At 50.9% G+C, this 25,872-nt stretch overlaps 1 protein-coding gene across 1 annotated transcript in view; it reads right to left on the reverse strand.

The window, feature by feature from the left end:
• Lars2 (leucyl-tRNA synthetase 2, mitochondrial) overlaps window positions 1-25,872 on the reverse strand; it is a gene marked incomplete in the record, with an annotated part of 104,831 nt that overhangs the window by 69,481 nt on the left and 9,478 nt on the right. Inside the window, 3 exon segments of the mRNA XM_013513567.1 lie at window positions 10,534-10,594; window positions 12,395-12,486; window positions 24,318-24,446. Of these exon segments, the coding sequence (XP_013369021.1) occupies window positions 10,534-10,594; window positions 12,395-12,486; window positions 24,318-24,446 (282 nt within the window).

The raw sequence follows: 25,872 nt of genomic DNA on the forward strand, positions 1-25,872 counted from the left end.
TGCTGCCTCAGCCTCCCGAGTGCTGGGATTACAGGCGTGCGTGTACCACCGTGCCCGGTTTATCCCTGTATGTTTTATGTTCCAGTCTATACATGTTTATTATTTCACAGTGAAAGGAAGTGGTAAAAGTAAAACTTCCATTTGCAAAAACATTGCCTATTTTACTTTTTGGAGATGGTTCTTGCTAAGTTGCCCAGGTTGGCTCTGAACTCCTAAGCTCAAATGATTCTCCTGCCTCAGCCTACCCAGTAGCTGGGACTATAGGTACATAGCACCATGCCTGGCTTATTATTTTTTTAATGTGTGCTTTTATTATTCAGTTATGTTCTATTTTATGTCTCAAAGGACTGATGATGGGTCTGTATTCTCAGTCCTGCCTAATAAGGTCGGGGAGCGTGAATGGACATTCCCGAGATTCTTTTCTTCTAAATAGAAAAACAAAACGACAGACCTACTACATCAGAAACACCGAGGAAGGGGCCCAGGAATCTGTGCTTTAACACGCCCTCTCGGGAACTCGGATGCATGCAGACTGCAAGGGCCACTGGTCTCAGAGTATTCATAAATTATCTTTGTTACTTTCACAGAGTAACACACGCATCTCCCCGGCCTTTTGGGTTGTGCTTCCGGTACACGGATGGCTCACTGAATCCATGTGTTCACACTCGCGTGTTCTAGCGAAGGCTGGACCTGGCCAAAGGGTAGGCTGTTCTGGCGGCTGACTCAATCGCAGAGGTTTTGCACCTTTACTTTTCAGGGCGCTTCAAGAGTGATCTCATCTCTCCCAGTAACAAGACGCCTTCGCTTGGAAAGAGGCTGCAGTTTGACGAGGGCAACAGATCATGCCCAGCATGTGCTGACAGTGCGATCCGTCACCTACACCCACGTCCCCAAGGTGCCTCCTTGAAGTGCGCAGTCACTCTGACACTGCAAGCTCTAGTCCCTGAGCCTCATGTGCACCCCCGCAGGCACAACCTGCCTGCGCCCCCAGCCACCGGGCACTCACAGGGCAGCCAGGAGCCTTCCTTCTCAGGGCGGAGCAGCAAATCCCCACACCCCAGCTCTGGGCTGGCCCAGCTCCCTGTGAGATCGCAGCACGGACCCCACCTATGAAGGAGGGGACGGGGTCCCGACCCCGAGGTGACCGGCTGCAGTTCTGCACCAGCTCCAACCTTCCGGGACACAGGTTAATGCTAAGAGTCAAAGCCCTCATCATTTCAGCCAAAAAAGTTCCCTCTCTCCCCTCCCAAGCTCCATGCCCAAGGCAAGGGAAATCCCGCACGAAAAGGTTAATTTTCAGACTGGAGGCAGAAGCGGCAATCCAGAGCCGGAGATGATCCGCGGTAGCTCCAGGAGGACTTGAAAGGGGACTGGGAGAGCGGAGCATCTGAGCCCGATATGCGTTGTCAAGGCAACCGGCTCCACTCACAAGGGGAAGCCTCCCAGCCCGGCTCTGAGGCCAGGCTGGCCCTCAAGTTCTTTCTGTTTTAAGCTATTCTTTACATTCTTTTAAAATAAAAAAAAAAAAACATTTAGTGGTATATGTATCTTTCTATTATTCTGGAGACTTCATTATTCCTGTAGTTCAATCCTTTCTATCAGACATCCAGGCCTCCACATAAATAAAGCGCCAAGCCCGGCGAGGGCCCCAAGGCAATAATAATCCGCACTTCGCAGCCACACAAATCTTGTTGCCTTTGAAAATGAGCCTACGCGGGAACGTGGCGGAGAGACTGTGTGGACTGGATGGAAAGGGGGTGCTGCGCCTGCACCCCGCATCACGCGTGCGTGGGAGGGGAAGAAACAGCTAAAACAAAAGCCCAAAGAACCATGGGCAAAGGCGCCCACGGCACGGAAGAAAACCCTTCAAACCCAAGCGTGGGAACGCGCAAATGCTCCTCCGGGGTGCTGGGCACTGCGCTGTGTGACCTGTGAGGACGGAACTGGGATTACAAGAGCGAAGGCACACGAGACAGTCGGAGCCTTTCTGTGTTTGTGGCACGGCTCCCTGCAGGTGAAATGACGTCACAGAGAGAAAGCAAGAGAAGGGAGCAGGGTCTGTGCCGACGGCGCTGCCACGCCTCTGAGTGCCCCTGCAGGCCGGGAGGTGTGGGTGATGACCCGGGAGGGCTCCGGGTCGCCGAGGCCCGTCCCACGCAGGGCAGGCAGGGCGCGGCTGTGACGTGGCCCCGCGCCTCTCCCCCAGCCAGGGCCGTGCGCAGGAAGAGCGTGAGGTCACATTTCCAGCTTGGGTCAGGGGACAACCGTCTCGGGAGGCAGAGACACCTGTGTTCCCTCACCCAAAGCCGTCAGCTCCCTGCTGGGTACAGACACATTCAGAGGACGCCAGACGTCAGACGTGGAGATTCAAAGTCCTCTCCAAGTGAGGGCGACTAAAAACACAAGCTCTCTGCACAGAAGACTCAGAAAACAGCCAGCTCTTGATTAGGCCACTGAGGGAAACCGAGGAGAGCTGTGTTCACCCACCACCACCTACCCCAGGCCCGGGCCCCCTCTCTGCTCTGCTTGTTTTCCACGGCAGTGTGGGTGCTGGGATCGCTCGGTGAGGCTCCCTCAGGCACAGCTCAGGCGCGCTGGGATCGCTCGGTGAGGCTCGCTCGGTGAGGCTCGCTCAGACACAGCTCAGGCGCGCTCAGGCTTGACGCTGAGTCCTGCCTCCTTGGGAGGGTTTTTCTTTTCACCCTTGTCTCATTAGCAAAGGAACTCCTCGGCACTGCCCCCCACGGCAGTTACAGAGAGGATTCCTGAGGAAAACCAGGCCTGGAGCTAATTCAGTCAAGACCCTCAGCCAACGCCTGCTCCAGACCCTGCTCAGGCTCCAGAGCCCATGGAGAGAAGGCAGAGACAGAAGGTAGGGACGGTCCCTGCCAAGTGACTTGGGCTCGAAGGTGTGAGGTGTCGCGGAACCCAGAACTCGAAGGGCCAGCCCGCGAGTTAGTGCTGAAGCGCCAAGGTATGCCTGGACACTCAGTGTGCAGAGCTGCCTCAGGCTGGATCTCAATGTCCCCAAGGCCCCGTGCGGCCCCCACTGGGCAGGCACTTCAGGAGGTGGGGCTGGTGGGGGCTTTGTGTCCTGGGTGTCACATGCTCAGGGGGCCTGGGCTCCTCCTCTTCCTTGCTCTCCTTGGTTCCATTCATGAGGCAGGCGGCTCTGCAGCGCCACACACACCCTGTCCCACGCACTGCTCCCCTGCGGGCCGAAGGCACCAGGGCCAACAAGTCGTGGACGGGGAAACTCCGAGACTGCGAGTCCAGGGAAGCCCTTCTCTCCCTGCACGGACTGCCAGGGGTGTCTGCTGCAGTACCGGAAAGCTGACCCACACAAACGCAGTCCAGCCTTCTCAGAGGACCGTGGCTGTCCTGGAAAGAAGCCCCTCCCCCACTGCAGGTGGCAGCTTATTCCCCCATTACTCTTTCCTCCATAAACGTTTAGCTAGTCACAGTCCACTTTCAGTTCATTCCTTTCCTTCTCCTCCATATGCTGCAGGCTGCTGTGGGACCAACAAAAAGTAAAGCAGGAGCTGGGTGTGGTGGAGCATGCCTGTAATCTCAGCACTTGGAGGCCGAGGCAGGAGGATCACCACAAGTTCAAGGCCAGCCTAAGGTATATATTGAGACCCTGTCTCAAACCCCCACCCGAAGAAAGAAAGAAAAGAAAGAAAGAAGAAAAGAAAAGTGAGCAGTGCTGTGCCGAGGCGCCCTGTGACGGTCCTGCTGGCTCACGGGAGGCGCATTTATTCCAGAAACACGCACTTGGGGTTCAGTCCAGGGACCGGGGCTCTGTGTGAGGCAGGTGGGAAGGCGGCTGGGAGCTGGACCACCCGTGCATGGTTCCTACGCTGGCAGGGCGGGAGAAGGGTGCTGGGACCCCGGCTTCGAGCCGGCTCTGTCTGGAGGAGGAAGATGCCCTTTGTGAGCCACCTCACTTTGTAGGTACTGTTCTCACGGCCGGCCAGCCGTCTGCTCACTTACCTGCTCCTACGAGACTTTAGGAATCGGCTCGCAAAAGGCACAGCTTTGCCTGGTCTGTTAGATAAACCATTCTTCCTCCTCCTCCTCCCCTGCAGCAAGGGACGGCAAAGGCCCCGCCAGAAAATGCTCCCGGGCCTGCGGGGAAAGGGCCTCCGGAACACAGGTCTCTAAGCGGTTTCTTCTCCTCCTTCAAAGTGAGCCGAAGACTACAGAGACAGGGAGAGCGCACCGGGCCCTGCAGACAGCTAAGGCCGGGCGGCCGGGACTTCCAGCAGGGGGGACCCACACGACGTCTCCCCGGCTTACGAAGAAGGTGTGTCTGGGAGAAGCGGGGCTCTGGTAGCCCTAGGTGACAGGGCAAGGCGGTGGGGACGGCAGACTGGACAGAGGAAAGGCCGCAGGTCTGACCCTCTGGCATGGAGGCCCGGCAACACGCGAGCAGTCGCCGTCAGGGTGCAGCTGTGACACCGTAACTCACACCCGCACACAGGTCAGGCCAAAAAGAAAGGAGCAGCGGGCAGGGACCGCCCAGCCCAGAGCGCGGTGCAGATGCAGACTGCTCCAGGGCGCCCTGCCCACGCTGCTCTGTGCTGCGGTCCGCCCCACTCAGGAGCCAGGCGGAGTCACAGAGAGATTCTGAACAGACCGGAAAAGCGCAGCATTCTAAACCTGTGAAAAAGACTTCACTTCCGACAGAGAGCAAAAATCATCTCCAAAGTGTCTCCCGAGCATCCACAGTACAGGAAGATGAAAAACATCACTTCTTTCCTTGAGAAAGGAAATGAGGAAGGAAAAAATTGAAACACACAAGCTCAAAATTGATTTTGTATCACAAGCTACGGAAACGGGAGAAGTGCAAGCACAAGAAGTCCTTCCGGGAGCAGAGGAGGACGCGGCCGCGGAAGCACAAGCGACACAGCGTCCACGGCAGGGGACACCGGGCCGGGCGCCCACGGACAGTCAAGGACCTGGACGATCACACAATGAAAAGACCCCCGGCCACAGATCTTAGTGACCAAGCACCAGGCAAAGCGAAGGCCAGGGACAGACATGGAGTTGTATACAGCTGGAGTGTTCACGCAAGGGCAGAGATCGGCGGAGCCCAGCAAACATGGACGGGGGTGGGAGGAGCGTTCTGTGGATACAGAGACTGTTCTGGCTGGCCTCAGACCTCTCCTGCAGCGGGCAGTGGAGCTGGACCTGGGGGCACGCTCCTGCAGTCCTAGCTCTCGGAGGCTGGGTGTGGGGACCACCTGGGCGGCTGCCCTTGAAGGAGGAGCAGTCGTCTCCATCTTGGCTGAGCCTGGCCCTACTTCCATGTACCGATGTGTGCAGAGCTGGGTAGGACTTTTCCTTATCCCTTCAACTGGCTCTAAGCAATGCAAACCGGTCCAGCTGAGGTGCTGGCGTGCAGTCTTTGAAGATGGCAGGCGTATTTCCCCAGTCCCTGTTGTTCCCTGTGGGAGCCAGTGCTCCAGCCTCAAGATGGAGACTATGACTTCCTGGGGCTTGATTACACGTCAGAGCTGAAGCACCCCCAGACATTAGATCCTATCTCCGTTGTGTCATGCAGATTACTCTTCCTGCACATCCTTCTCTCTGCGTATTGATTTGGGGCGTCCTACCCAGCCCAGCTCACAGCACTCACCTACTTCCCACCACTTAGTCACTCATCCTCAAGCCGCTCCCTTCTTCATGAATTAATAAAATCTGCGTTCAGCCCTGGGTGGAGGCCTTTGTTCTGGTTGGCCACCACCCTGGCTGGACTGAGGACTCCTTGGCTCCCCATAATTACAAATATGCCTTAGTGGGCTGGGGTACAGCTCAGCAGCACGGCACCTGCCTGGCAAGTGCAATTTCCATTATTCCACCCCCCCAAAAAAAAACCTCTCTGCCAAATATGCGTTAGTGTCTTTATTCTCGCCATGGGTTGAATAGGAAGTGGTAGATTGGACTTAACTTGCTAGAATTCCAATAACTTTTCCATGGGATTACAAATATAAACTTCCTGGGCCATGATGAGGCAGGAGGATTACAAGTTCCAAGCCAACCTAGGCAACTGAGTGAGACCTTGTCACAACACAACATATACCACACCGTACCACACCACACCACGCCATACCATAATGATATCATAACACCACAAAACGTAAGGGGTGAGGATGTAGCTCAGTGGTAGAGCATTTGCCTAGTATGTGTGAGGCCCTGGGTTCAATCTCCAGTACTGGAAATCAAAAAGCAAAAAAAGAACAAATTAGGCGGCGGTGGTTACATAAATCTATATATGTGATTAAACTGCATAAAACTGCTACTGCTATTACACACACGTGTACACACACACACACAAATGATTTCACATAAAAACTGGAGAAATCGGAGAAAGACTTGTTAGTAGTGGGCTAGTCCTGCGTTTTAGTATTACGTATTATGCGAAACCATCTTGCCACTATCCTGACAACCTGTGGTCCAGAAGTGCCCCCCAACATAAGAAGAAGAACAGTGGACCAAGGTCTACTACAGAAACGTGAAAGAAAGAGAATGAAGAAACCCAGTTCCGCGAGGTGCTGGGCAGAGTCCTGCTGATCACCAAATAGCAAGTGACTTTAGAGAGTCCGAAGCAAGAGTTAAAACAAAATGTACAAGTTAAAAATAAAAAAGGAGAGTTATAGTTTGTGTCTAGATGTCCCCCGAAAGCCTCGTGTGGTCACAGGTGGGCTTTTTGGAGGTGACTGGATCTAGGGTGTGTGCTGCTGGGATCGCAATGCTAGGAATATGGGTAGTGCTACCTGCCCTAAAGGTGCAGTCTGGATAAAACCCCAACAAAGAAGGTTGTTGCTTAGCACGTGCTGCCTGTTGCCTTCTGCCTGCCTGCTCTGCCAGGCCCCTTGGCCACACCACCCTGCCTTGGAGCCAACTATGAACTGAAACGTCTATGAACTGTGAGCTAAATAAACCTCTACTCCTTTGACTTTAGGTACTGAGTATTTTTTCTCAGCAACGAGAAAACTAGGACACAGTTGATTCTAAAAGGTCTACTGATAAGCACTGATGCTAAAGAACATTAAATTTATTTTCTGGTACCGGGAATCGAACTCAGGACCTTCTACTTGCCAGAGAGGTGCTTATGTCTCTGAGCTATATCCCCAGCCCAAGAGCATTAAATTTAAATAACTGTTATATATGATTATAAAACTGGAAGCAAATATCAATGTTTAGAAGTGAAGATGATTAGAAAAACTGCACTGGCCCAGCGTGGTGGTGGTACACACCTGTAATCCCAGCACTCAGGAGGCTGAGGCAGGAGGACTGTTAAGTGTTTAAGACCAGCCTGGGCTACAAAGTGAGCTCAAGGCCAGCCTGAACTGCATAGCAAGACCCTGTCTCAAAAAGACAAAAAGAAAGAAAAAAAAAGAAAGAAGAATTGCACTATAACTATAAACTAAGTCTACAATCTCAATATAAAACAAATAAACAACCTTAAGAATAGATTTATGAAGTGGAAAATATAACTACTCCTACTTTCCTTATCTTAGAAGGGGGGTCAAAAAATATAATTTTATTTTTTATGATGATACCAAATATATGCTGTTTAAAGAACCCCAAAACAGTATCTTGACAGAATATAAAATAGAATTGGTATTTGTTAAAACTCTAGAGAAAAAAGAAAGCAAAATCTAAGATGCAAGATACCATGAAAAAAAGAGAACTCTGTTTTAAAATTCTGACTGGAAAACAGGGGCTGCGGTGTGACTTGGTGGTGGAGCACTGGCTGCATGTGGCCGCGGCCCTGGCTTCCACCCCAACACCGTGAAAAGAAAGGAAGTAGAAGTTATGAAAGAAACACAAACAGCTTTCCCTTTCCCGTTAAAGACCAAGACTCCAGCTTGGCCCAAAGAAGGTTTCTCCACCTGTTCTTCCCATATTCTAAGTTTTAAAGTAATCTATGCATAAATTGATATGTCAAAAAAAATCAACTAATAAAGGCTAAACAAAAGCACAAGAAAGCAGGCGAGGCATTGTTAATATCAGACAGCGAGATTTGTGATGCGGTATTAAAATGAATCATAAAGCAACTGTGGTTTTTAAAACTTAGTACCAATATAATAACAAGTGCATCAGAGAACTGAAACACAGTGTTTAGTAAAAGAACTTCCACAATAAAGCAGACTTTTATTAGGTGAGAAACGACTTTTTATAACCCAAAACCAGAAACAATTAGTAACTCAGAAAAAGTAAGTATTTGTAAGAAAATAAAGTTCATTAAAAAAGATGAGCATCCCTTATGTTTATAGGCAGATTTGACTACATCGTTGACACAAGCAGCCTAAATTCAAATGTTCAGCAAACACCTGAAAAAGCCCTGCCACCACTGATAATGAGATGGGCAATCACTAATAATGAGATTCGAAGGGCAGGACAGTGGGCTACCTCAGGACTGTGGACTTGTACAACCTTTACGAAGGCTGTTTGGCCCTAAGTACCACAATCCTTAAACTCGTTCTCGGCTCCTTTGAGAACCCACCCTCAGGAAATAGAATTTGTTTATTAAGGGTTCTCCCCAAGTGTCGGGGGACTGGCAGAGTCACCACAGATGGGCCAGGGGAGTAGCCCAGCCCTGCCCACTGGGTGAGCAGCAGTGAGTGACATCAGCAGAAGCACCTGCCTCTCAGAGCCTTGGAGGACCGACCTGGAGAGGCAGGCATTGGCATCTGCACGGTACTGGCCCCAGCGCAGCCCCGCAGATAGTACCTGCACCACTGGATGAGCGATGCCAAGTCCCGTGGTGAAATGCTGCGGCCGGGGTGCTCTGGAATGCAGGCCTTTACCTAAGTAGGTGTGGGTCAGTGCTCGGCGATTTTAGTATTCTTCTGGGAAAATCTATGAATATTCATTTTAAGTGAGATAAACACTTAAGGGTCAGAGGGTGTAGTCAAATCATGAGAAAAAATTTTCATTTTCTAGAGCTTTCCAGGGTTCAGATTTGAACAAGAGGAACCGAGCCCTGCATTTATGACAGAGGAGCAGCAGCCTCCACCTCAGTGGGTAACCATGAGACAGGTTTGAAAAGTCCCGAGAGATTCATAAAAAGGAAAACTACACAGCTGTAAAAATCATTTTTTCAAAAAATATTTAATAAGATGTAAAAATATTCAATAATACTAAAAATTAAGTAAGATTTAAAAATTGTGTGTGTATAGCTCAGCGGCAAAGTGCTTCACTGGCTTGTATAAAGCCCTGAATTCAATCCCCAGCGTCCAAATAAATAAAATAAATAAATAAATAATTTGTATAAAAGAAAATCATACAGAAGTTTTTACTTCCAGAATAAAAGACTGCAAGGAACCATGCCAGGAATTTAAATTAGCCACGCTGACTAGGATTTTTCTATTTTTCTGTATTTTCTAATCTGCTATGATAATCAGGAAAACAATCTGACAATTTCTGAGCCACACGGCGCTGCCTTTCCTGTACAGGGTCAGGCCAGCCACCGCTCTGGACGAGCCACGAGCCCCTGCTTGTCTCCGGGAACCCATCCCTCCCCGACCTGCTGGGCACCCAGTGCCTCATCCTCCGTCACCCATGCCCTGCTGGCCACTCAGGAGAACGTGACGCGGCCCCCAGGGCTCCTCCACCTCTGCCAAATAAACACGGGGCCCTGCCCGTCCATGGTGCACAGGCAGTGGCGGTGCAGTTAGACTCGGCCCACACCCTTACCTCAAGAAGTTACGAAAAGAAACGAAAATGACCCAAGGCCGTCCAGTGCTTGTCTTTGGCCCTTTCCACTGCACTCATTAGAGTTCAGTCCTTGAAGGAATTGTGGGGGCCAGGGTCGGGGGAGCTCCTGCAGTACTTCTCAGGACTCTAGGGATATAACTGCACAGAACAAGCAACGACACCCCAGTGATTCCGTGCAGGGAGTTCATGCTGAGGGCTGCTGACACGGAAGGGTCCTGAGACGGGGACAAGACAAGCAGTAGTCCATCCACCCACAGGCCACTCCCCCATGGCTAGTGGGGGTCGTCGGCCAGAGCTCTGCAGGGCCCCTTCATGCAGCATAACATCCGGGCCTTCTCTGGCTCCTCCTGGCTCCGGCATTCCCCACTGGCTTTGGTGCCTAAGGGCTACCTGGGACAGCATCACCGGGCTGCTACGAGCCTCTATCCCAAACTTGGAAGGAAGCACAAACGAACGGCCAGTCCCCTTCCCACAGTCACCTACAGTGGGAGGGACGGTTCCGCCCAGTGATGGAGTTTCCAGCGGTCCTTCAAACTGGTGCTCAGGGCAAGCGAAATCCTGAGCACAGCTCTGCCACACGCACGTTACAGCCACGCAGGGAGTTCACCAAGGAGTTAGCTCTCGTAGTTTAATCTCACAGGAACTTACTCGGTTGCAGACAGATTATGCACTGGGATTCTTCCGTATTTGTGGAGTCTAAGCCTTCCCTCCCTTCTCTTCTCCCACCCGGAGCCGAGGGACAGAGCCGCACGCCGTGGGACCCTTCCTCGCCACCGAGCCCTCCCGGGAGCACGGCTGACTTACCCTATCCCAGCTGAAGCACAGGCCCAGTCGGTCAAGCTGGCTCCTCATGTGCTTGATATTACTGTGGAACACAGGGAGACAAGTTTGACTTGAGAGGGGGAATTAAAGCCACAAACGAACTGCACTTTGAGAATGCGGAGAGGAACCGAAAAGGTCTAGACCATTTAAAGTGGCTTTAAGTGTTGTTTTGCCCCAGCAGGAAAAAATTTTAACACTAAGAATTAGTGAAAATACCAATATACTGGAGGACATGTGTTATTTGGACACATACACAATCCACTAGAAACCTGAGTGGTCTTGGCCCTGGGAACGGACCTTTCCCCTAGCTACGAGGAAAGACAGCCCCGTGGATATGGGTACCCCGGGCCCATCCATATGCCTGCATCCTGTACAGGTTGATGCCAAGCCATTACAATTTTAGAAGTGACTGAAAGCAGCAGCCTTCATGTATAAAAGTGGGAATTCCAGACAGCTGGGCTGGGGATGGGGCTCAGCGGTAAGATGCTTACTTCGCCGATACTAGGCCCTGGGCTGGGCCCTGACACCACAAAAAAGGGAACAAACAGCACAAAAACACAGTGGGTTGTCAATCATAATCTAAAATCCAAATTGTCCAACAACTGGGCAAGAGGGAGATCAGCAAGTTAATCCATTTATAATATAATACGGAATAAGGAAATAAATCTTTTTTAAAAGAAAAAGAACTAATTCATTTCTACTGCACCTTCGTTCTGTTCCAACACAATGAAAATACGAAAAGCCCTCTACATGGCTTCTGATTAGCTAACAACAGCTAACTAATTCCAGGCCCTGAGAAAAGACTTTACAGAGAAGTGCTGAATCTTTATCTAATCAAAGGTAGCAACGATGATTACCTCTCAGGTAAGTAAATCAAGGCACAGAGAGGTTAAGTAATTTGCTCAAGGTGACCAGCTACAAGAAAGAAAGGTGGAATTGGTGCCCTGGTGGCCTGGCCCGGGCGCTCCGGTGGAGGGGCTGCAGTCTTTCTGTAAGGGGCCGGGTGACCAGGGCTGAGGGCTCTGCCGTATGTTCTCTGCCTCAACTACTGACTCTGCCACTGTGTCAGGGAAGCAACCGGGAAGATAGCCAAATAAACGCATGTGACTATGGCCCAATAAAACTTTATTTATAATAAACAGGCCAGAATGGCCCAGAGGCCATAGTCTGCCAGCCTCTAGTAGGGCTCATGTCAAACTCACGCAATGTTTGATTAACTGCATGACATGATTGCTTCCCTTTTGTTCATCACTTCCATTGATCTAGAACTAACTATAACTGGAAAAGTAGAAAGGAGGATTAAGAGAGAAAAGGGAAATCGGAGTAGTAGAGGGCAGCAGGTAATGTATCCTTGGGCAGGAGAAAGCGAAGGGAGGCGAGGACACCCAGACAGGCCACAAGCCACAGCCGGCCCGGGGGCTCCTGTCACTCCCACACTCACTGCTCTAGTTCCCGGGCCTGAGAGCGATGAAGACGAGAAATGAAAGATCGGGGGACTGTCACACAGAGTTTGAGTACTGGTCAAACTAACACCACGAGGACAAGAAGCTTATGGATACGGCATGCAATTCCTTCCTCCTCTTTGCCTCCTAAAGGCAAACATGCAGAGGAAGAACCTGGTAAATAACAGCATCCAAATAAACGAACGTGTGATGTATAAACGCCAGCCCTCTTGCATCTTTATTAGGTAAGTGTGTTAAAAGACAAACACCTACGGAAGCCATCCTGCTCGCCACATGCTAGGCTGCAGGGTTCTGCTCTGCTTCTATCTCTCGTGTATAGGCTAAAAAGGAATGTTAAGGTTTTTGTATCCAAGTGTTTAAATGTGCCTGGAAACACGTACCTTTGCGTCCAACTTTGTGGGTCTAAGCTCCTCTCTATGGCAGCGTTTTCGGCAGGTAACCCAAACGCATCCCACCCCATGGGGTGGATGACCTGGTGCGAAGAAGAGAAACATCAGCCATGGCAAATCACTAAATCCACGCGTTCTCCTGCAGCACCCTCTCCTGTGGACACACTTTCTCCCTCCCTAGGTGATCTCCACATCCACGTCGAGGGTGGCCCGAGACGTCGGCACCGAAGGAAATCTAGGAAGTTCCACACCAAAGTGCAGACAGCAGTTATCTCTGAGGAGGGGTTTTCATGGGTACATTTTACTTTCTCTTCCCTGTCTGTATTGTCTAGAATGAACCCAAACTGGTTTCCTGCAATTACAAAATGTTCTTTTCAATTTAAAAAATCTGGGGTCCAGGATAAACCCACCCAAATAACGCAGACCACCCATCTGCGCTCAGGGCCTTCTAACTCCCTGGGCTGGTGAACAGCAAGTGCGAACAAGGCTTGTTCTCCGGAGCCTGTGGCCTTCGTGTGCCTCAAGGGCAAAGGTCCTCAACCTAACCCTGTCCTTCACAGAGCGGGGAAGCAGAATCTTGCCGGACAGCAGCCACTCGGAACTGTTGGGCACGACACGCCATGGTCTCTGTGGAGCACCCAGCACAGCACTCAGCACAGAGCTGGCACCCAACAATAACAGTGTCTGCTGCAATGGCAGCTGCTGCCATCTATCTTTTTGGTCTTCGGCATCTCGCACCCCCAGGTCCTGTGCCAAGATTTCAGTCCCTCTTCTTGGCCACGCCCCACATGATGGCTACATGACAACACACGGGGAGAGTCCTCAACCCCACGGGAGCCGGTCCCGTGCACCCTGAGAGCGGGGCACTTGGGACTGCTGGGGGCGCAGCCGGGCACTGGCACTTCCTACCCAAACCAAACAGACCACGAAGCTCAAACGCGCGGCCAGCCACTTGGCCCCCTCTGCAGTAACGGGGGCGTGGGACCTCTTCCCCAAACAGTGACTGGCTCACACCACGTGCCTGAGCTGAAAGCAGCCCAGGGGTTCTTGCTGCAGCTGGCTGGACCCGGGGAGGCCCTCGGCAGAAGGCAGCCCAGTCTGTGAGCGCCCTGGCCGGCTGATCTTACAGACTGGCCCTCGGGTGCAGAGGGAGGCAATGCCAGCCCTTCTCCAGGCTTGTCTGGAGCCAGGCTGGGTGCTGGGGAGAGGGGACTCTTTCTCCTTGGTCAGGAGCCACAAGGGCTCCGGGTGGCTCTGCATGGCCCCGCAGAGATGTCCGAGGAGCTGAACAGGAGCTAGAGAGAGACAGGCCTTGAAGGGCTGCAGGGACCTAGGCCCAACCCCGCCAGCCTGCCTCCCGCATTTCCTCAGATCCTGCAGGTTACCCGAACTGGTAAAAGCTAATAAACCCCCTTTTCTCTAGAGCTGGTCTGAGCTGAGTTTCAGCTCCTGGCAGGTGAGAATACTAACTAGAACAGACACCACTTAGGACGCAGCTTTCTTCTGAGACCTGCTCCTGTGTTCGTATCAAGCTTTGCAGTTCTTTTTCTTTTTTGTTTTCAAAAGTTTAAAAGAAAAAAAGAAACCACCCAGTTCTGGATTACTAGAAAGATCTGCAATGCCTCCACAGCCAGCCCAAGTCTGCTTCCTGCTGGTCTGCGCCAGCCGGCCGCCTTCTCAGCGGAGGAGCGCAGCTGCTGTGCAACTGCTCCGCAGAGAGGGGAGGACTGCATCCCACTTGGCGTCTCTGTTGGAACTGCCAAAATGGCACCGAGTCAATGTTTCTGCCTGTTCACATTCTGCTAGGTGCCGTCCATACTTCATTTAAATAAAGTCAATACAGGCACTGTCACCAAAAAAACCCGGCTGGATTTACGTAATAGACTTATTCATTTCTATTTCTGTTCCTGGATGGAATTAACATGAAGAGATATTCTTAGTTCACATGTTATCCAAGCTGTCTATGAACATAAAGCTAGCAACATCTTAAAGTTCTTTAATATTTCAAATTCTTAGCAAAAGTTAGCAAAATAGGTGTCTGCCCCAGGGGGAGGAGCAGAGTGCAGCGCAGGCCATGGGGTGCTCCCGCCTCGGGCCAGATCACGGGAGTAAGTGCTCCATTGGGCCATGTGGCTGCTGAGGAGGGGAGGTCCCCTGCTCCCCACCCTGGCTCCCCAGAGCCCTGGCGACAAGGGCAGAGCCACTGTCAGCCTGGAAGACCTCTGCTCCTGATGAGGGGGAACGGAGTGACAATGGCAGGTCACAAAACGTCCAAGCTTGACTCTGCCCCTCCGCAGCAGGTTCTGTTTTGTGACAGAGGTAGAGGGCGTGGTTTCCGGGCTGAGGTACAGTGTGTGCCGAGCATGTATAGGTCAAGGGTTTGATCCCCTGCACTACAAGGAAACTAGACTCTGATGTACTTCCCTGTCTGTGCTTCTACAGGCCAAGGTAGACCAAACATTCACTAGAAGAACTCTTTGGTTTTAAAACTCCTATCCCTTTCTGTCACCATAACTTATTTCTGTTTTTTTTTTGTACCAGAAATTGAACTCAGGACCTTGCACTGGGCAAGCAAGGTGCTGTGCTACTGAGCTATATCCCTGGCCCCATACCTTGTTTTAATTCTTCCACAGTTAAGAAGAACAACACCTACAGCTCCCATGTGCTGGCTAGGCACCATGCCCCATCCCCAAAGCACCTGATGTAGCCAGGGCCTGGCTGAGAGCCCTGATTTCCTAGGTGCTGACCTCTCCTTGCCTTTCGAGTATTTTCTGCAGCTTCCGATCATTTCTCCAGGGATATGACTCAATTTTCATATCTACTGAAGACATACTTTGATATACATGTCCTGTCAATGTGGAGCGATGGGAACATGACATCACAGAGGGTGGCAGAAGACAAAAATGATAATTTTAAAATAATAAATGTAAAAATATTCAGACTGAATCAAGCAAAGGTCCCCGGTAGCTTAACCTGGAAATCCATACAATGAACTCCCAAAGCCAGGTAAACCATCGTTTCCACAACAAACATCTGACAGCTGTAAAATCAAGTGAGAAGCAATGGGGATGGCAAAGCCACCCAGCGATTCGGAGGACAGGACACCGCCAACACCTCCAGACCCCAGAGACAAAGCACACGCAGAGCCGGCAGGGCCCAAAGGCTGGCGCCACAGCAGGCAGGCTTGCACACCCGCCACACAGAACCGGTTAGTGGACGGGCCAGGAGCCAGGCATGGACGGAGGGAGGACAGACATTCCCACAGGAAGCCAGCTGACCCACAGCTTCGGGGACAGTGGGACAGAGGGGTCAGCTTTCAGTCACTAGAAGCAGAGCCAGGAACGCACTGGACAATAAAATGGCTATGGACCAACGAGGCACACTCCCAAGGTGCGAACCCGGCACCAGGCGAGACCTCCCAGGTCCCCAGGAGGTCCTGATGAGGGAGGGACAGGCACGGGGCTCAGAGCCCTGGCTGGGCCTCCTGCCCCTCCAGGCTGAGCCCTGATGTCTCAAAAGCAGCGGACAGGAAGGCAGGCAGGCTGTGCCCGGGGTGCGGGGAAGAACACAGTTCCAGGGAACAAAGCAGAGGCAGACTCTAGGGGATAGGATGGGCCCGGGGAAAGGCCAGGGTCACTTTGTAGGGGTGCTGCAGAGCTTGGGGGGCCCAAGGGGTCACAACCTCATCTATGTTCTATTGCTTTTTTTTTTAGAGAGCAATATGGAATTTTATGTGCAATTTAAAAATAAGGCCTGTGTTCTTATGTTCCTCAAACTCAGCAGGTAGGACAGAGTGGAGTTAAGGGGACAGGAGTGGATGGGAAGCAGGCCGCAGCAGCTGCCCACACCTCCCTGAGGGAGAAAGGAGTAGCCCAGCCTCCTAGCAAAGGGATGGCTGCTTCCCTGCTAAGGCCAGATCTCTCTCCCCGGCATCGGAGAGCAAAACTGTACATCAGAAACCAGCTCAGCTTCAAACTGACAGCAACCATGGTTACTGCTTCTCAAAAAAAAAAAAGAAACCTTGCTATTTTCAGAGTGTCATGGCTTCTCTGGAATAGGTTCAACACTTTATTTCCACGAAATGAGAAACACAACATTTAATTTTGTCTCATAAGTCTAATAACCCACCATTATTGCAGAGTGGATATCAAGTCGAGTGAATACTTCAGCGTGGAAAGCACAAAGGACAGTGCCCCGCCCGGAGCCCAGGCCTCCTCGGGAGGCGGACGGACGGGACCAGAACCCAGCCAGTTTCCATCAAGGCTCTGGACAGCAGCCCCCCTTGCCTCTGAGGCCCATCTGAGAGGACGAGCCCTGCACACCCAGTGACTACTTTGGGGTGCCGTGGAGATCTGGCAGTTGGAAAGCTAAGTGCCTAGTGATGCCCGCTCGGCTCGTCATAAACACCTGCCAACTGCCCAGCACCCTGGGAACCCACGGAGCGCGAATATGGCTCACGCGCCGAGCACTTCCCTTGCTCCCTGATATTCGTGGGTAATTACACTGCACTTACGCAGCTGCCAGACGCGCAGCCTCACTTCTCCTCCTCCGCAATGAATAGCAAAAAGGCCCAAGTGAAAGGCCTGGTGGCTTTCTGCCTGAGACTAATTAATCCAAACCCAACCCTGCGAGGAGGACTTGGCACTTTGATGCTTTCGTCACCTGGCTCCTAGAGCAGAAGGTGCTGGGGAGACCAGCCGAGGTGGGAGGCGGGTAATTTTATTTTCCAGCCATCTGTGCATACAACATATGAAAACACAACAAAATCACCATATGGAGCTAAGCTTTAAATATGTCATCAGGCATTCTATGAGTTTAGAAGAGACCAACTGGGAAAGCAGCCTTTTGGATTCCTGAAACAGGGGAATTTGTCTCTGGCTTCAAATGGCCACTGCTCAGACGTGTAAACCTCAGGACTCCCGCGGGACTGTTTCTATTGGCTGGGCTACGCGCAAACGCTGCACTGCAGTTCGTTTACTTATTTATGTACCCACGGTGGTAACGAGCTGAACTCAGCCTTCACGGTGAGCTATTCTCCAGTCCTGTTTACTCTGCATTTTGAGATGGGGTCTTGCTAAATTGTGGGACTTGAACTTGAGATCCTCCTGCCTCCTTCAGAGTGGAAAACAAATGACAGTGCCCCGCCTGCAGCCCAGACCTCGGGACAGAGGGAAGGGACCGGAAACCAGCGTTTCCATCAAGGCTCCCAGTGTGCTGGGATTACAGCGTGCGCCGCCACGCCCAGCTGCACGATTCACTTGAAAAGGGCCTTGATCATCTCACACAACACTGCAAGAGACCCGCCGGGGGTGTAAGGCAGGTATCTCCCCCGCTTTGACCTCAGCCTCTGGTTCCTGATTGGTCCATCACAGCCAACCACACACCACTCTCCTACACTGGCCACAAAATCGACGCACACACCCTCTTCCTGCTTCTGCTGATCGGTGTTTGAACCCAGAGGACCACGTGACCCCAGCCCTGCAGGCTGCCCTCCCCTCCACCTCTCCGTGCCAGCCTGCAGGAGACCTGGCATCAGAGTCACCTGCCTACTGAAGACGCAGATTCCGAGCCCCAGCCCCTCAAGGATCATTATGTACCCTAATGTTTAGAAATCCCGGAAGCAGAGCAGACGGCACAAATGCACAGAGGGCTTAAACAGCACAAGTGCTTGGGTACCAAGCTTAGTGGCAACAACTTCATGTGCCAGGTGATGGTTTTCACAATTCCGTATGTCTGTTGTTTTCATGATGGTCTTCAAATTTTTACTGCTCTATGTACAAACATTTTGATTATTTCACCACCCTGGTACACTGTAGGAGTACACTTCTTTTCCCACTCTGATGCTGGCCATGGCCACGGCAGAGGAAGTGACTTGGACCAGGAGGAAGATTTAAGGGCAGGTGGGGACTCACCACGGTCCCTCCCCCCCAGCCACAGAGATGGGTGTGGGGTTTGCTCGTCAAGATAAGCCCATCCCGACTGCCCTGAGCAGAGCCCTCCTGCTGGATATGTGGTTAAGCAAGTGATAAACTGTCGATGCGTTAAGCCCCTGACATTTGGGGATTATCTGTTAGCATGGCAGGACCCAGTTTGTCCTGATACAACTTCTCTCCCACAGGAATTAGGTACCCGAGGCTGCCTTTGGGTTTTAATCTAAGTGGCAAGCAAGCACCCAGAGTGTTGGAGCTGGGCTACACTCAAAAAATTCAGTGTTTACCAAACTGGAATCCAAGAACTTTGTCAAGTCTGGAAAACATTCTGGGTTATATCTGTGTAATAAACACTTACTCTAGGCTTCAACAAAGGAGCTGTGTGTTTTAAAAAATATCTGTTGAATCAATGAACCCACAAATAGTTGAGGCTTCCCAGACTGTAAAGTCCTTGGGAATAAAGGGCTTTATAGGCTGAAGATATGCTGGTTGCATGTGACCATTAACGTGCTCCCACCAGCACGTACCACCAGTGGTACATGCATGACTACTCCATCGGGGACCTGTACCACCTGAAGAGACCATCCCATGCCACGCAACAGGACAGTCATGCATGTACCACCAGTGGTTCAAGTCAGTGGGCACCTAACACATTCAAATTAAAGCCGCCAAGTAGTAAGACATACAAATTACAGTCCCATGATGAACATGTTAAATACCTGACACATTAGTAACACCAAAGATGTTAGAGAGTATACTGGTCAGCTGTCTCATACAAGATCTGACACTTACAACTTAATCAAGCTGAGGCAGAGTTTGATTTCATGGTTTCAGGGGATTCAGTCCATGGTTAGTTGGCTTCAAGGTACAAACGTCACGGTGGAAGGGGTGGGGGAGCAAAGCTGCTTAGTTTGTGACAGCCCAGAAGCAAAGCAAGGAAACAGCGCCACACGGAAAGGAGCTCGGGACCAGATCTAGACCCCCAGGGCATGCTTCCATGACCCACACTGACACACTCAGAAGTGTGCTTTACTAATCCCCTGGGCAGAACCCAAAACTAATCAAGGCAACGATCCACCTCAGCCATCACAGACAGACCTTCCTTACCGCTGAGAAGCTTATATATTGGGCAGATGAAAAAAAGGAGGACCTGCAGACTTAGCTTAGTTTGACTCCTAAGTGTTAAAAGTGTTTCTTGGTAACTGTGGGCTGCAGCATGAGGGATGAGTTCATGAATTGAGTGGACCTTGAAGGAAGACAAGGACTTCCTTACCGAGGACAGTGAGGGACTCCAGGAAGGAGACTCGTGGGTAAAGCCCACCGAGGTGAGGAGGAGGGTTTTGCACCGAGACCAACTGTACCTAGTCTCGGGTTGTGAACTCAGGAGACTCGGGAGCACGGGGGGCTTAAACAGCACTGATGCTTGGGTACCACCCTTAGTGGCAACAACTTTATGTACTGGGCGACGGTTTCCACGATTCCGTATGTCTGCTGTCTTCCCTGATGGTTTTCACATTTTTACTTCCCTGAATACAAACATTTTGATGATCTCACCATCCAGGCGCACTGTCGGAGCAGAGGACGGATGGAGGTTGAAGTGCTGAGCACCTCTGAACTGCCTTGGAACAGTAACATCAGTGCACAGCTGGTGTGCAGGTTGCAGTTTAATGGTGCTAGAGCTCAGCCCTGGGGACGCCACCTGGGAAAGGCACAAAGGGACCTCCTGGGCACTGCGTAGATAGAGAGAGATTGCCTACTGCCCACACAGTAAAAATGTCAAGGGCTGGGATCTGGGCCTGTAGGACCCCAGCGCAGCCAGGTGTGCCTTCTCTCCTGGCTGAGGGGCGGGTGGGGACACATCTTCCACCGAGGAGGTGTGATGTCACGGTTCTCAGGCACGTTTCCACCAGCTACGGGGAGGACAAGAGGCCCTTTGGGACCCGCCTGCACTCATCCCATTGCTGTCCTCAGCACAGCCTGCTTGTGGCTACGGGAGGAAACGGAAGTGAAAGGTAACTTGAACTTTCTGCGTCACCACCGTCGCCTGTGCTCAAAGCCCAGCGACACCCACAGCCTCGCCAGTCTCACAAACGCACAGACGAAACAGCCAGGGAGAAGATTTTACACTGTATCCAATCAGTGAAGCATCGATAACCTGGACTATGTAAAAGAACTACTCCAAAGGGCAACAGGAAGACAAACCACGCAAGAAAGAGGAGCTTGGAGAAGAAGCAACGCAAGCAAGCCGGTCAGAGAAGGGGCTGCGTGAATACCTCAGGCTCGCTGGGATAACCAGGAAAATATAAATTAAAACCAGGCCCGGGGTCCGGGGTGTAGCTAGGGTTAAAGTGCACTCTTGGCTTGTGCCGGCCCCAGGTCTGATCCCGGGCACATAAGGCAGTACAATTCCCATGTGTCAAACAGCACGATGAGAAAGTTCAACACTACCGATTCTTGTCAAGGACGCAGGAAGTGAGAAACGTCACCATGGCAGGGCGAGCAGAGATCACACCAACTCTGGAAGATGTGATGAGAGGTATCAGGGCCGTGCCCGGGCACAAGCAAGCCCACTTCTGCTGCAGGCTGCTGGGCCAGGCACGAGGGTGCTGCTCCCTGCTGCACAAATTTGGAAACTGTTTCAGGAAGTCTATCGATGTGAAAGTGGGTCATCCAATAGTGCCATGATTACCCAGCAGCTATAATGGATGGAGGAACTCTAGAGCCACCGAAAGGATGAATCCTGAAACAAAATACTGACTAAAATTATATGCAGAACATTAATATGATATCTTTTATATAAACTTAAAAACACACAGAATTACATAGACATATATGTATTCGTGTCCTTAAACAATATACAGAGTAGGGGCTGGGGATTTAGCTCAGCGGTATAGCACCTGCCTGGCAAGCGCAAGGTTGTGAGTTCGATTCCTGGTACTGGAAAAAAAAAAAAAAAGCTAAAAAAAATAAATAAATAAACAATATACAGAGTAAAAGCATGGAAACATGAAGGCAAAAAGCTGGGCATGGTGATTTACATCTGTAATCTGAGCACAAGGGAAGCTGAGGAAGGAGGATCACAAGTTTGAGGCTAGCGTGGGCTGCACAGTGAGTTCAAGGCCACGCTGCACTGTATGAGGTCTTATCTCAAAATAAAACAAAACAAAACAGAGAAAGAGAGGGAGAACATGACAGCAGAGAATAGACACTAGCCTCAGGATAGTGATTACTGATTATTTTGAACTGAAGGAAGAGAATATGACTGTAGAAGGGCAACTGAATCTATCACAGTTTTTTCGGTTTAAGGGTTGAGGCTCACTGGGTTAAAGAGTGCTATACGACATTCCAGGATAGTAGTTCTGAGTATCTGCTCGCCTGTGTCCTTCTAGGTCGGAAAGGTACGTAATTTTTAAAAGTACTATGTATTTACAATAAAGTGGGGGGCAGGTGAGACCACACAGGGAAAGTAGGGAGAGAAAGCGAGGAGACAGTCCTGAACAAAATCAGAGGTGCGGTGAGCAAGTTGCTTGGAAAACACAACTTCTTACAATGGACATGGAAGCTGGGTGTGGTGGCACACGCCTGAAATCCCAGCACTCTGGGAGGCTGAGGCAGGAGGATTGCAGGTTTGAGCTCACTGGGGCAACTCAGACATTTAGACCCTGTCTCTAAATCAAAAATAAAAGGGGCTAGGGATGTAGCTCAGTGAGAAAGCCATGGATTCAGTCTCCAGTGCTACAAAACAAACAGACACAGAAACAAATGGAGAATACAAATAACCCTATATTCATGAGGGAAACAATTTGCAATTATAAAACTCTACACAGGGCTGGGGATACAGCTCAGCAGCACAAGTACCTGCTGGGCAAGAGCAAGGTCCTGAGTTCGATTCCTGGTACCGAAAAACAAAATATATTAGAAGAAAATAAAGTGACAGATCAGTATGGGGGGTGTTGACAAATTGAATACAGAGATATATACTTTTTTAATCACGAAAAAATGGAATTTGTCTCAGGAATGCAAAGTTGTTTTAAAAAATCCCCAATAACATAATATACACATTAACAGATTGAAGGAGGAAGTCATGTACCATCTCGATAAGATAACAGAAAAAGCATTTGACAAAATACAATCACCCATTCATGGTAAAAATTCTTAGCAAGCCAGGAATAAGGGAGAAGTTCCTCAACCGACAGAGCAGGCAAAAATGCCAGGGCATGGTGGTGCGTACCCATCATCCCAGCACTTGGGTGGCTGAGGCAGGACGATCACTCTGTGTTTGAGGCCAGCCTGGGCTACATAATGAGTTCAAAGCCAGCCTAAGTTACCCTGTCTCAGACAAACAAACAAACACAAAGATGGAGTGCAGAGAAAAACTTGTGGAGGAAATTGGGAGGAAGACGTCAAGATGCAAGAGTCACCTCAAGGACACCCCCCCAAAAAGACAGCCTGCAGTCCTGAACAGAGCAAGTGATTGAGGAACAAAAGGGACAGTGCCGCTGCCTATGGTCACTTAAACCACGCGTGGAGCCCAGGCAGAGCCGCAGAGCCCATGGACACAGAGGTGGGAGGGGTGGGTGGGGCCGGGTGGCCCCTGCTCCTCGGGCTAAGGGTGCAGGGATCCGAGCAGGGATTGCAGGGATTCACTTATCAAAGGCAAACACTTTCCTGAGCAGCTTGGGAAAATCCCATCAGTATAAATAATAATTACAGCTCTCCATTAGTAAGGGATTATTACGTCTCACTAACCCTCGCCACAGCACCTACAGGGATGGATTATTGCTAGCCCCCTCCCTCCCCTCCTCTCTCTCCCTCTCTCCCCTCCTATCTCTCCTTCTCTCCCCTCCTATCTCTCCTTCTCTCCCCTCCTCTCTCTGCCTTCCTCCCTCTCCCTCTCTCTCTCTCTCGCAACTGCTCCACCACTGAGATACATCCCCAGCCCATCTTTTGGATTCAGAGACACTGAATGCGCTTAGAAGGTGGTAGAGCAGGGCTCAAACCAAGGGGGTCTAATTCTTGGCTCCAGCTGCCCTTGGGCTTCAGCCGGGGTAGGAAGGCCCCCGTGTCTCTCCGCATCGGCCACCTGCCAGGGCCCAGTCCCCCAGGCCCCTGGGGCTGTGTTACGAGCTTCCCCCGGAACATCTCACCCTAACCAACAGCAAGCAAATCCAAGTCCCATCACACCCAGCTCCCCACCCCCATCACACATGTACAGTTTTGCCATGAGTGCTTTATCTTCCACAATCTGCCTGCTCTCACTGGCTGTTCCAAATAAACCGGCGTAAGAAAAAACAAACATATAAATCTAGTTGAAGAATCATGGTCAGTTAAGGAACTAACTGCAGCTTGGGGATAGAACACTTTGCTGGCATGGGAAAGGTCCTCCATGCAATACAAAAAAAAAGAGAGGGAGAAAAATTTAAAAATTCCACTTTAGGCAAACAGCCAGTGCGTCCAGTCTGGCCTCTTTCTAGTAAACACAGCAGAAATAACAAAAATCAGTGTCTGGGGAAAGAACATGAGACACAAACCAAGGTGTAGACACGTACATCTCTGAGCATGAAGCAGAACGCCAGTCTTGGAGTCGGCTCAGGAGCTCATTAACTCTTCAAGTGACAGAGACAACACAGACTCCTTTCAAAGAATGCCTCATGCTGCCAGCATCAGTTCAGTAAAAATCTCAAACCACGTATGATCAAAGGTGCACTTATCTTTCTGGAAAAAAATTCTTTATCAAGAATTAGAGATGAGTGGCACCCCATGTGTAGCTGCCTTCCCCTGTGCTCCACCCCGCCCCGTCCCCAGCTAACACTCGACAGTGGGGACCCCTCACTAATCTAGCAGCTTCATCTGCATGTCTTCCCGGCATCTCCTACTCAGCCTCAGAGTCATGCTCGCCGGAGCTGCAGCTGGCTGCCTTCCTTCGTCCTGCACACAAGCGGTGACAGTCCTGCCCCGCGCAGGGCAGCAGGCACCTTCCTTACCTGCATCCCTCGCATCCTCTGGAAGTGAGCGATGGTGTCGCTGATGGTGTAAACACGCACGTGGCCCATGTGCAGCTTGCCCGAAGGGTAGGGGAACATGGAAAGCAGGTAGAACTTGGGCTTTGATTTCTAGGAAAGAATGACAGTGGGTCTTTATCGAACACGGTCTAAGAACTCTGTGTGCACTAGTACTTGGTACTTTACTCAAGGTAATCATTTAACATTGTAAAAGTTTCCTTTTCAAAAACCATCCTTATTATATAAATGGACAAAAATGATAAAAAAAACAAAATGCAAAGCCCTGGTTTAAGTGAAAGAACATCCGCAGTAACGCCAACGGACCTCCAAGTTACCCGTGTTTATCGTTAACAATTTTTCCCTTTTAAAAGCTTCTCTTTGAAGTCAGCATCTATGTAGGTCTTGAAGAACTTTTTCCAAGTGAAGCTCAAACACATACGTCCACGCACTCAAGGAAGCGGCAGCTGAATTACCCAGCTGTGACGTCACCGAAGGCGGGCCCCCTTCCTAAGGTGCCCACAGCTGCGTTCAGACTGAAACCCCAGAGGAAGAGCAGGACTCCAAGGTACCTGTTTGGGCCCTGGGTTCCTTACTACATTACGAGCTTCTCTTTCAGCAGATAAAGCTGACGAGGGAATGCCACAAGCAAAGTCTTAACCAACAGAAGTAAGAGGCGGTTGTTTCCCAGGGCGACAGGTAGGCAAATACAGATTGGAGTTGCAAAGCAGCATCTCACAGGACTGCAGTGTGTCCGGGCAAATGGATCTGGGGCAAGAAGTCCGCACTGGGTCGCTGGCTCTTGGTCCCTCTGCTACTCCCCCAGTAAAACAGTGAACGTCACTGACAGCGTGTGCGTGGGACAGAAGGCTCCAAAGGAAAGGTGGCAGTCGCTGAGCTGACTCTTCACTGGGGACCCACTGTTCATGCTCGGGGGCTGTGGTTAGGTTCAGTTCGCAGTGCTGGAGATTGAACCTACGGCCTTCCACACGCTAAGCAAGGGCTCTACCTCTGAGCTATCCTAACGCTGAGGACCGTGTTTTAATCATCACTCTCCATGCCACCCCCAACAGGGGTTTGGTAACTGTTGGATAACTTTGTCAGCCTCTGTGGGAGCACTTTTTACCGAGAAGCACCTTCCCTAGCCAAGTCCACAAATCCTCTCCGGGTAACTGGGAGTGGGGGTTCCTCTTACCGGACTGTGCAAGTTCTTCCACGCACAGGTAGTGAGTGTGCATGTGCGTAGAGGTGCTCTGAAGGAAGGACCCCAGGGAACAGTTTTTGTTGGTCACTGACCGTGGGACCAGCTGCAGTTAGCGCTGTTTGACTTATGCCTGCCTTCTGCTCTGCGGCTGTCTGTACTCCCTTTCCGGGGCTTTATGGGACTTCTGTAAGGCTTTGTTTCTCCCAAAGCAATGAAAACAAATGCTAGCAGAAGATTCAGAATGTGCCTTGTGTGTGCGTGTGTGAGATATTTGCAAGACTGATAACGGACAGAGCAATTGCAATCAGGGGAGAAGGAATCAAAAATCAGATTCTT

Source organism: Chinchilla lanigera, unplaced genomic scaffold, assembly GCF_000276665.1.
Source record: "Chinchilla lanigera isolate Chin_1 unplaced genomic scaffold, ChiLan1.0 scaffold00019, whole genome shotgun sequence".
NCBI lineage: Eukaryota > Metazoa > Chordata > Mammalia > Rodentia > Chinchillidae > Chinchilla > Chinchilla lanigera.